Raw genomic sequence first — 12,721 nt, forward strand, 5'->3', positions numbered from 1 at the left:
ATAGTAATATTTAATAAACATTGGTTGAGCACATGCCTTAGGATTCTGTTATGCTGTCAGAAGAGGAAATTTTGTGTTCCATGTTTTATCCAAATCATGCTAAAGATTAATTTGACTTTAGTCTTCAATCGTGGCTGTAAGATTTGCCTGTTAATAGCATGTATGTAAGCGTGTGTAATTAGCAAGAAGAGATTGCATTGCCTTCTGGTCACTGTTGAACACTTCTGATACGTGCTTCTTTCAGCTGTCTCGTTGTGGTTATTATCTTGCTGCTCTTTTAGCTTTAAGCTTCTAAGGTCAGGGACCAAGTCCTCTTCATTTTTAATGTAGTGTTTTGCCCATGTTGGCAGCCTAATTGTGCAGGAAGAAGATTAGGAGTATGAGATTAGGTTTTGCTTAAAATCCTAAATCCTATTTTATTTTGGTACCATGTCCTTGTTTGCATTAAAAAGTTATCAGGTGAGTGGTATTTACCTTAACATCCTCAACATAACATGAGATCGTTTACATTTACAATAAAGAAAAATGATAGATTTCTTTTATTTCTGCCATTAATAAGTGTCATAAAATAGAAAAATAAAGCTAAGTCAATATATTATTGCCACAGAAATTGAATTTGTGTCAAAAGGATTTGTGCTTGTGATGTAGTGATTCGTATATTTTTCTTGGAATTAAGTCTCTAGCAGGTGACAACATCAATAATTCACAAAACCAAGGAGCTTTTTGAAATTGGTTAATTTATATATGTGAATTACAAAACCAGTGAATAATGTGCTTAATGTATTCTGACATATTTGAAAATATGCATTGAAAAACCCCTATCCTATTACAGTCTGTGTTTACAGTACTAGATTTTTTAGGGTTTTTTTTTTTTTTTCTTCTTTTTTTACTTTTACTACATACATTATTATTTGAAAAGGAACTTATCTGTATTTTCTGCTTGGTGTGGAACATATTATCCATTGTGATGTAAAAAAGCTTTTCTCATTATAAAAATAAGTAAGCCTATTCTAGACAACTAGGAAAATACAGGAAAATATGGGGGGAAAATTGCTCCAAATCCCACAATCCAGGTATATAAAATTAAATGGTTCCTGTCTTTTTTTTCATAAGAATGTATATTAATGGAGTGGAATTATATTGCATATGCAATTTTAAATGCAAGGTTTTTTTCCATGTAACAATTGTGAGCATTTTCCTATGTCATTATAGTTCATATGTCAGGACTATGGTTATTTAATCATTCCCACATTCTGGGAAGTTTTAGGTTGATAATTTTTAGCTATTTAAGATAAACTCTATATTGACAAGTATTTGTGTACAAATCTCTGGTGTTATTTTCTAATTCTAGATTCTTCAGGTAGAATTACAAGGCTAAAGAATGTGAACATAGGATTTATTTCACCAGATCACTCTCTAAAAAGATTCAACAAAACTTAATTTCCTTATGGTGATGCCAGAATGTAAAAAAAACAAAATTCTTCTTGAACAGATAGGGAATGAATGATTCATGGTGCTGTTAGCTTCAGGAATATTCAGTCTACATTTGTGTCTTGGACAAGACCTCTTGGAGACTGAATCATGCTCAGAAATAACCCAGTCATTTAGGTAAGCCTCAAGGTAAATCTGGAAGCTTTAGGGCCATTTCCTATAGTGAATACTTAAAATACTTCTCCAGTTGACTACAAAGGTCTTAGATTCTGGTGACCTAGAACTAAACCAACTTGTAGAGTGGTTCAGAGACTTGAATTGCCTTTCCTTGGACTTCTTGCAGAGGAGTTTTTGATCTGGGAGTAGAGGTAAAAAGGAATGGAACGGCTGAGGAGAATCTCTTAAAATAGATATTAAAATAGGTATTAAAGCTGTTACTAGAATTAGCCATTCTGTTTTCCTTTTAATTTTACCTCAGGGTTGAAGTTTATTGAAGGAAAAAGAACATTGGTGTTCTATTAGAATAAAAAAAAAAAAAGACTTGTTAGGTGCTCAGCTCCTGTGATATCATCTAGGACTGAGGTCCAAGTAACAATTTGATAATTTTTCTAGGGAGGTGGTGGTTTTCTAGCAGTTATGTTGCTGCCTTTTGATCCTTTTAAAAACTTTTTCTCTTAGAAATGAATTTTTTCACTTCTATGAATGCTTGAATGATATTTCTGTCTGAAAGGCAATTTTTCTTGATGACTCTTCTTTCCCGAAGAAGGAATTATGGAGAAGGGAGGTTGGATTCTGCGGTGGGTAAGAGTAGAGAAGCCCGGGATTATGGCCAGGTGTCTATCTTTCTGAGGTAGGTGGGGTTTGAATAAATGAACAGATTAAAAGTAGCTAGAGAGCTTTTACTTATTTTCTCCTGTCCCTAATCTCTCTCACTTGTCTCTGCCTGGAACTAAAAATAGGACCACATGAAGAGCCAGTCAACTTAAAAGCTTTTTTTGTTTGTTTTACATTATCAAAGAGCCAGCTCTACTCTATCCTTGGTGCTATGAAAGCTTCAGTATTATTTTTGGACGCTTCTGAGATGTTAAATATGGAGCCCTTGAATATTTTCACATCTAGATACGTTGTTTAGTTGCCTGGGAAATGAACCTTTAGGCTCTGTAGTTATGGTTAGTGTCATGATGAGTACTATTCCTTTACATTCCTGCCATCTTTACAATTGGTATTGACATTAAAACAGGTTTCGTGGACCAGAAATAATGTTAGGATAAAGTACATGTTAGTATGCTGGTGGAAAGGAATAATCTGGAATTTGAGGCAAGTGTGAGCAGTGCTTTAATATCACCTCACCCACATCTTATGATTAAAAGAATGCTGATCCTTTTTTCCTTTTGGTTATAACTTTGTGTCATTAACCCGTTACTGATTTATTTTGACAAGCAAATAGTGTCATGTCATGGCTTGATCTAATGAGTAAGCTTTGATAGTTTAGTACCAAATATATGCTTATGAGGTTGAATTATTGTACCTTTAGAGATAGATTAAGTATTTGAATAAGTGATACAGTAATTCACCGTACACACCAGAGAGTGTCGAATTGTCTTAGAAGAGTACTAATTGGTGCCTGTCATTACATGGCAGTAAAACCTGTCCAGATTTTACCAGCTCAGTGTTTCTCACTTCTTTGAAAACTTCTTGTACTTCCTACTTGTACCCTTCATTTAGCTTGTTTCAGGGACACCGGTTCCAAGCCACAAGTCAAAAAATTGGAATGTGTGCAGGCCAAGGGGATTTTAAGGGCTGGGCCCGGTGGCGGTGGCGCGTGGAGCAGGGTTTCTCACCGGTCCTGCACTGGGTGCTGCATTGCCCTCAGGGGTCCTGCACTGGGTGCTGCATTGCCCTCAGGGCCTCTAGTGCGCAGGTTCCTCAGCCCCCTACTGAATCAGCATCTTGAGAAGCTGAGACCTTGTCATCTTTCACAAAGAAAGTCTTGGTGTGCTTCTAGTGCACACTTAACAAGGTGAAAACCAGGTGGCTGAGAGTGTCTAGTTTATGAAAATTTAGTCTGAGTCAGGTGCCTACAGAGGCTTTAATCTTACAGGTTTTCCTCCTGTTAGTGGTTCCCCGTAATGACCAGAAGGATGTAAATTAATGAAGTTAAATTGCAACAGCTAAAAATCTTTTTAAATATCACCATGTATTTGGCTTTGACAGTGATCAGGACTTGCTAGCTTGACACTTGATGGTAGCTTCCACACACCTCATGACATGAATGGACAAATCCTTTGCTCCTTGCTAGTTCCAATGTGCTAACCAATGAAAGAAAATATAAAATTTGCCAGAAGTCTTGGGCTACAGCTTAGAATCTGTGTGTGTGTGTGTGTGTGTGTGTGTGTGTGTGTGTGTGTATGTATGTGGACCTTGGGTTTGTATGTTGCTGTGTATTGTATAGTTTATTTGGTCTTGTTTACGTCCTTGTAAACTAAGTTGGTTAGAGAAGGACTATTTCTTCATACCCTTGATATTTACAGCATTTCATGGAGTGCTCTGAAAGCTTTAGATCTATTTTTTGACAGCATGTATGGTCTTCAATAAAGGTTTTGATGCCTTGCTTAAATGTGAATATAGAGATCTATGTTCTGTATTTTTTTTTTCTTCAAAAGAACATAGGATCTCCCCCCCCACCCAAAACCTATAAAGAACTTTTCTCTTTCAATTCCAGAGTGATCCTCTTGACCATTCATCATAGGAACAGTCATTAGCAGAAAACGTTGTTTCCTATCTATATGAGACGCTCTTTACTTTTAGAAATAGAATTAGGAAATTGAGCAACGTAGGAACACGGGAAGAAAGAGGAGTTTTTCAGCTTGGGAAAGGAGCCCTAATGTGCTTTAGTACCACAGCTTAACCAATTACCAATGGTTCTGTATACAGAACTATTTTTTTGAAATTACTGTCAGTTTGATTTATTCCATTACCATAAAGCGTTAATGACACCTAAACAATCATAGACCAGGTAATGAAACTAAAGGTCATAGAATCGCATTTAGGTATGAATGTTTTAATAGGTGTAAAACTGTATGCTTTCAATTTCTGTGTGTGTCTGTAGGTACAAATATAACCCTAAAGGTTGCTATTAGGTTATTTTTCAAGTGTTCCTATCTGCTTCCCTTTAATGTTTCTCTTCCTCCCCCCCTCCCCCCCCCGTTTTTTTTAAAGATTCTATCTATTCATGAGATACACACGCACACAGAGGCAGAGAAATAGGCAGAGGGAGAAGCAGGCTCCATGCAGGGAGCCCGATGTGGGACTCCATCCCAGGTCCCCAGGATCATGACTTGAGCCAAAGGCAGACGCTCAACCGCTGAGTTACCCAGGCATCTCAGAACCAAAATTTTTAGATTGGTTTTCCACCTGTCTGCTCTGTTAGTATCTGGTCCTGTCGTGGGTCCTTGCATTCACTGTCTCTTCCTGGCCTACTGGCTTCTCTGGATCGTGGTGTGGGTAGTGGGAATTGATAGGCAAGTGTGTTGCAGAGGAAGAATAATGAACTTGATCTTGGCTTCTTTCTTTTCTCTCAGACTGTTAAACTTCCTGCACTTGGGTCCTTTTGAGTTTTCTTACTTACCCCTGCATTATAGTTCTGTCATAATTCATCACGCTCTTTTTTGTGAAAGATTGTGTGTAATATAGTTAGTAACTGGGCGTATATATTTGCCTACATAGTTCTTAAAAAAACAACTAAAGCATTGAACAAATGGAGTCCTTTTAAAAGATAGATTCTCGGGATCCCTGGGTGGCACAGTGGTTTGGCGCCTGCCTTTGGCCCAGGGTGCGATCCTGGAGACCCTCTCTCTGTGACTATCATGAATAAATAAATAAAATCTTTAAAAAAGAAAAAATGCTTAAAAAAAATAAAAGCTAGATTCTCTCTCTCTCTCTCTCTCTCTTTTTAAAAAAGATTTTACTTTATTCATGAGAGACAGGCAGAGACACAGGCAGAGGGCAGAGGGAGAAGCAGGCTCCATACAGGGAGTCGGACGCGGGACCCGAACCTAGGACTCCAGGATCACGCCCTGGGCCGAAGGCAGGTGCCAAACTGCTGAGCCACCCAGGGATCCCCCTAAAAGCTAGATTCTCAGTGAGATGGTTCAAGGATCAAAAGAAGTTATGACCCCAGAAATGGATCTTATGCGTCTTGTTTCTACATGAGGGTGACTGTACCATTCTGAAAGTTATGAGTCCGACTTTGACTTGAAAGGGCTGCTCAGCGTTAGGCCTTCGAAGTTAGACAGAAAATGTTGTTTCTGGGTATATTTGTCTTCTGTATATTACGTCCTGTAACCTCCACCCCCCACTTTTCCTGTCTGGTACTTTATTTTCCATATCTTTTATGTAGTTTTTAGATCATAAATCTTGCTTGGGCTCTGCTCTCATTTCCCTTAAAATTATCTTAGTTCTCTCAACATCGCTTTTGACATTTTCCTCAAGCAACTCAAACTGGTATCTGGGAATATTCCATTGGTGTAAGAAGGTGTTTTTTCTTTACCATGACATACTTTTCTAAGCAGTATTCCGGCCGGATCCTTTTTCTTTGGCCTTATTTCTTAAGTGTTAGGCCACCTAGAATGCCATGAGTTCGTAGTTGGCCATATTTCTCTTGTTTCATGAGAGGAAGGTGAAATGACCACTTTCAGGTGTGATGTGTCTTGTGATGGGGGTGGAAATCTCTGCTGGCTAAAGAATAGAGAGGTGGTTAGCCACTTGCAATGGGCTGGAAATCTCTGCTGGCAAAGCACACAGCAGGCAGTTTAGAGGGAAGGGTACCCCACCCAGCCTTTCCACTGCAACTTTTTCGGTGAACTTGAGATGTAGGTGGGCTGGGGTTTAATTTTAATAATGGTCTGTGGGAGGATACTGTGGCCCTGAATACCTCAGAAATCTTACAGTCCTGCCCAGGAGTACACCCACTCTTACAGACTTCTGTGGTTGCTTGTTATTTTCAAGGGCTGAAGGTAATAGTAAAGACAAATTCTAGCCCAGAATTCAGTACTAGTTCTGTTAATTTAGTCTTATCCCTTCTTTGCTCTCAGTTTAACAAAGAGTTTAGGCTAGTGGTATGGCTGGTAAGTGTGGTCAATTATTTAGCTTTGGTTAGACACAAAGCTCGTTCTGTGCCCCTCCAGTTAGTATATTCTCTGCTCTAGAGGAAGGAATGTCTTGGTCAAAGAGGAAGAGAATCTGTGATAGTGATTTGCCCTGTACAATTTTTTAATCTGGATTGTCACTGAGATCGATTGATGAGCATAAAGGTGTTTTTCAGTATACAGACACGAATGACAAATTTCATTCCATCAATGCTGAGTTTACTGCCACTCAGGCTGTTAGAAGATGAATGCTAACACATGTCCTTTTATACTTCTAAAATTGGATCTATTTAGGAATTCACTTGACCCTTTTCTGCCCTTTTAAAAGATCTAATGCTACTGAATAAGACGAGGGAGCATTGGAAATTGATTCCAGCTCCTTGAATACAAAATCTTGCCTTGACTCTGGAATTTATAAAACTTAGATTTCTGGCCTTCTTTTTTCCCCTAAATAGTTTTTCTTTTGAACACTACTTTGTAAGAAACTAATTTATTCACTTTCTAAAGTGGCCTTATGTTTGTCTAGCAGGGAAATCAGCAAAAGGGTTCTCAAAGAAACTAGCAATGAAATTGAAAAGTGTCTACTGTCACCACTGGTGATAAATCAAACTGATGTTAAAGATGCAAATAGTCATTCCAGTACTCTCTTCGTTACTAGAATTGTTTAAGTTAATTAAGCCAGCAAAGTACTTCATTATCTACTAGGCTGCATGCTAATGGCAGATTTAAAGTTTCACTGTCTTATGGTTCACATTCCACCCCCCCCCCCCCCCCCGCATTTTAAGTCTCCTTATCCATTGTGTTCTAACTCCATATACTTAATGGAAACTAATATTGTTAATTGGGACTATAGATTTATTGAGGCATAGGTTTCTAATTTGTCAGGTTTGCAAGTCCAAGAAATCTTGGGAAACTACCACATTCAGTGTATCTTTTGTCCATCTTTTTGAGAAGGTGATTAAAGCAATATATAATTTAAGAAACAATATATGATTCATTTTTATTAGACTGTCGGAAATTTAATTATTTTCAACGTAGCATTGTAGAATTTTAAAATATATTCTATTAACTAAAATAAAAACTTTTATAAATTACTGATATGATTGGTTTTTCTTTCATTTGCAGCATTTAAATATTAGGACATTGACGGATGATATGGTAAGGTTATGCTCAACATTTCTTTTGTTGTGAATCTTAACTAACCATGTAATGTGGATGGTGTGCTATGCTAATACCTTTGAAACTGCTTAAAAACCTGCATGTTTTGGAAATGTGCTGTTTTTTATAGTGCTAAAATAAGAGGCAGAACTGGTAGAAAAAAATACATATTTTTTGCTTTTAAGTTGTAAAAGGAACTAGTTGATATGTTAATTTAAAAAATTTGTTTAATTACAAATTGTTAGTCAACTTTGAATCATTCAAATCAGCTCTCATTCTTTGGGGATGAATTGCACACTTCAAAAAGAGGTGTAAAAAAAAAAAGAAGTAGCTAAAGACCTACAGCTTTTTTGGTGTAAGAGTTGTAAAAAAAAAAAAAAGAAGTAGCTAAAGACCTACAGCTTTTTTGAAATATGTAGTTGCTAATTAAAGTAAACCAGACTAAAATCTCATGCATATATTAAAAAAAAAAATTGCTCAAAAAAGAGATAACCAAGCATGCCTTCCTGTTCTGCCTGTTGGCAATCTTGCTTATAAGTAATTAACATGTGTAAATTTTTGTCTATTTAAGTACATATTTCTGAGAAATAGATTTTTTGACTGTAACTCTTGGCTAATGGTGTAAAGGATAACAAGAACAACGAGGCCCAAGTAAACAATAATATATATATATAAAAGAAAGCATGATAGGACAAAGCAGAGTGTGCTATTGACCTGGTTTTGAATTCAAATTCACCTTTAATCTAAAATGAAACAGAGATTCTAGAACACAGCATTCAAAAAAATGTTTAGCACCCTTGTTATCCAAAGCACCATCTTGGGTACTTGGATGAAGTGGACATGCAAAGTTGAATGAGACCTAGATTTTGACATGCAGGATTGAAAAAAATCAATTAGAATGTTCTGTTTTATTCCTCTGGATAATATCTAAGAAAAGAAGTTTGATGTGAACTATTCTGGATAATGTTTTCCATATAATAGTATTTAGAAAATTGTAGTGATATGGAACGCTTACTCAGAGGATGTAATTTCTAACCCTGCAAGGTAGATGTTGTCCTCATCTTAGCACACAACTGCACTGAGGGTCAGCTAGGTTAAGTACGCAGTTAGCCCAAGTATGCGCAGCTGGCCAGTGCTGTAGCTATGGCTTGCATCTTGTTCCACAAAGCTCCAAACCATACACTTCTGTGTGGACTTAGCCTTCAAATGGCTGCTTATGACTAATAATAAAACCATGTGCAATTTTTGCAATTGAACATCTTTGAGAATATACAATGGCGGATTCCTTCTTACAATATAGTTCATATGGCATCTAGTTTACCCATGTAAAGTATACAGTTGAATGGTTTTTAGTATATTCAGGGTTGTACAACCATTACTGACTGAAATCAATTTTAGAACATTTCCATTACCCAAAGAGAAATGTCCTACTTCTAAGCAGCCACTTGCCCCAACTCCACCAGCCTCGGGCAATGGCTAGGCTACTTGGTCTATAGCTTGCCTCATTGGGGCATCTCCTATGAATGGAGTCATGATAAAGAATTTAGTCACAAAAGACCACTTTGCATCGTATTTTCAAGGTTAATCCGTGTTGTAGCTTGCTTTACTACCTTGCTCCTTTCTATTATTGAATGCTATTCTAGGACATTTAAGATTTGATTATGTTTTATGGGGCACTATCCATCTTTTCTTCCTCTTTCTGGTCTTACCTTCATTATGACTGACCTTGCAGATTGCCAACCCACAGCCTCTACCCTAAGTTCTAAGAGTACTTTATTTGCTAAAGAGGCTTTAAGAGGTCCTTCTGGAAGACCTCTTGCTCTGATTTTAAGTTAATAAATGGGTTCCTCCACTGTGAAGACTGTAGTCTTCTCTCTCCATTCTGTCTCCATTTCTCTCTCTGCTTGTCCTGGCAATTGGGCTTGGGAAGTTACCATAGTGTCTTGTGAGGTATTTTTATCAAAGCTATATGACATTCTCACCAGTTTAAACATCTTTAGGGAAGAGACAATGTATTAATTACTTCTAGGTATGTTGTGTGGTACACGTTAAGCATTTTCACTAATTTTTCATTGAAGGAATAAAACAATAAATCTCTATATTTAATTACTTGCCTAGTCATGTGGCTTTATTGGACTTGGGGATGGCTTGGCCCTGGTTAGGCTTTCCAGGGATGGACCCTTGCCTTTATACAGGATAAAGAGTTTTTTTTTTTTTTTTTAAAAAAGAAAAAGCTTTGACAAGAACTTGCTGTCAGACTTTCTGACTACCTGTGTGGATCACTGATGACTGGCTTACCCCTGTCTTTGTCTTAGATGTACACATGACTGTTTCTTATAGATTTCTCCTTGGCCTTTTTTCTCCTTGACCGGCTGAATGAACTGCTGTCTCACTAGTTCTCACTATTCACTTCTGATCTTGTGCTTTAGCTTGGCTTTTTTTTTTTTTTTTTTTTTTTAAAGATTTTATTTATTCATGAGAGACACACAGAGAGGCAGAGACACAGGCAGAGGGAGAAGCAGGCTCCATGCCGATAGCCTGACGTGGGACTTGATCCCGGGACTCCAGGATCAGGCCCTGGGGCTGAAGGCAGCGCTAAACCATTGAGCCACCCGGGCTGCCCTTAGCTTGGCTCTTGAGTGGGTTAGGGCTTAAGTCCGGGAAAGGATCAAGCAGGCAGTCTAGTTCAAGCGGCTAGATCTATTGTTGTGGAGCTTAGAGAAGAAGCCTGGCTATCTTGAATAGACACAGTAAAAAGCAAACCTTACTCATTGATTGATGCAGTGTGGAAAGAGCATTAGATTAGGAATCAGAAGACTTGTTGAAAGACAGAACTTCACCTCTTCTTAGCTCTTTGACTTTGGCAAATCAATTAATTTGTTCACTTGTAAAGTGGGACTAATTATACATACCTTCTCTACTTTGCTCATGGAGTTTTTGTGAGTTTCATTTAAGCTGAAGTGTGTTGGATGGCTACATTCATTTCTGTCCCTTTTTAACCCCTTTATAAAATACTTCCCAATGCATAGGCAGTGGAGTGATGTGATGCATTTGCAGTTGAGACTTACACGGTCTATCACAGACCAGTGCAGAATTCCAGGAGGGAGGGAGGGAAAGACAGCTGGATATCTTGGGTGCTGTGTAAACTGTTTCTGGTGAGCGAGAGCTTAGGGAAGCATTTGCCATGGATGCTTTGATGTGTGCTAGCAATATTTTCTAACTAAAGGTGGCCACCCCCACAACATATGTGTTGCATGTGTACTTAATTTAGAACGTCTTCATGTGAGAATAGCATGCTTCGGACAGAACTTGAGAGAAGGTGCATAAGAATGGTGTCAGCTTTAGTCACAGGTTTGTATAATAGTATGTTAGAAACATTTAGTCAAAACATTCTGGGAAGCATTAATGATAAACACCCATCTCTTTAAGTTGCTTTGGTGAAGACCTACAAAAATACTTCACATTTCAAGGTTATTTCTTGAGTTATGATCAGAATTTCATAGGACACTGGTTGCAGGAAGTATTGCTGTAGTGTTGAGATCCCTAGGCAGAATTTATATACTTGAAACAGTGTTTATTCTACAAATATCTGAGACACCATGATGTATAAAGTACAGTCCAAGGTGAAACGTCATTTAGTTTACAACCATCCATTGTCTATACCTGGGTTGAAAAGAGTGCTTTCCTTGTGGAGACAAAAAGATTGAGACCAGGGCAGTGAAGGGAGGCCAATTTGAAAAGGTAAACTGGAGGAAATTGAACGTGAACAACATGATGCTGAATTCTCCATCAGTGTGTCCACAGAGTGTTTTGTGGTCTAGAAGTCATTTTTGACTTGCTTATCATCCCTCACAACCATCTGTCTAAAGTGTGGTGCTCCTGCTGATTCTCTTCTTTTATCCCTCCTGCAGCCAGTTTTTACAATTAACTGTTGTAATCTCTGGTTTGGCCTGAAGCAGTGATTTTCAAACTTTCCTGGCTGGGACCCACAGTAAGAAGTACCCTTCATTTTGTAGCCCGGCACACATATGCATATAAATTCTCCCTCAGCTGAAACAATTTTATGAACGATTATTTAATGTTTCTAAGCGTAATGAACTCTGATCTTTTCCACTCTTTTCTATTGCTTTTTAGTCCTCTGCCTTCCATTTTAAAAAAGGAGTGGGGGGCTTGCAGATCCAATCCACTATATCGATTTCTTGTCCCATACATGGTTCACACCTATAGCTTGAAAACAGACATTGGCCTATATAGCAACCAGAGGAAGTCCTCGGGTCTCTCCGTAAAGTGTCTGCTCTTCACTTTATGACACATAGTTGAAAGTGGTGGGCAGCCCCCGTGGCGCAGCGGTTTAGCGCCGCCTGTAGCCCAGGGCATGATCCTGGAGACCCGGGATCGAGTCCCACATCGGGCTCCCTGCATGGAGCCTGCTTCTCCCTCTGCCTGTGTCTCTGCCTCTCTCTCTCTCTCTCTCTCTCTCATGAATAAATAAATAAATAAAATTTAAAAAAAAAAAAAAAAAAAAAAAAAGAAAGTGGGTATCTGGGTTTGGGTGGCAGCTCTGCTACTTCCTAGCAGTGTGACTTTACGTAACTCAGATTTAGCTGTTGAGCCTTGATATATCTGGTTATGGAGATTTTTAAGGGATAAATACTGGTGAGATGCTTAGTGAACTATGCATTCACAGTAGTAGTGGTATAGTTAGGGTCATAACATGCATTTTTTTTTTTTTTTGAGAAAAGATTTATATACAATGCACCAGTTTTATGAATGTAAAATGATGAATTTTGACAAATATATACAATCATGTATACGTGATGATCATGACATAAAAGCTTTCCATCACCCTAAAAGATTCCCCCTGAGCCCTTGCAGTCAATTTTTACCCCCTATCCTGGCTCTTGGGAATCATGAATCAGCTTTCTGAAATATATAATTCAGTTTCTAGGATTTCCAATAAATGGAATCACTTAGTATGTTGCCTT

The 12,721-nt window shown here is 38.1% G+C and overlaps 1 protein-coding gene across 12 annotated transcripts in view; it reads left to right on the top strand.

Annotated features, from left to right (window-relative positions):
* DIAPH3 (diaphanous related formin 3) overlaps positions 1-12,721 on the top strand; it is a 508,438-nt gene that overhangs the window by 20,484 nt on the left and 475,233 nt on the right. For 11 of the 12 annotated variants that reach the window (XR_012010017.1, XR_012010015.1, XR_012010016.1 and 8 more), the window contains exon 2: positions 7,704-7,736. The exons of the other annotated variant lie outside the window; for it this stretch is intronic. Coding sequence is in view for 7 of the 11 variants with exons in the window: in XM_072782866.1 (XP_072638967.1) it covers positions 7,704-7,736 (33 nt within the window). In the remaining 4 variants the exon portion in view is untranslated. The remainder of the gene's footprint in view (positions 1-7,703; positions 7,737-12,721) is intronic. 12 annotated transcript variants of the gene reach the window in all.

The sequence above is a fragment of the Canis lupus genome, chromosome 17 (assembly GCF_048164855.1).
Source record: "Canis lupus baileyi chromosome 17, mCanLup2.hap1, whole genome shotgun sequence".
NCBI lineage: Eukaryota > Metazoa > Chordata > Mammalia > Carnivora > Canidae > Canis > Canis lupus.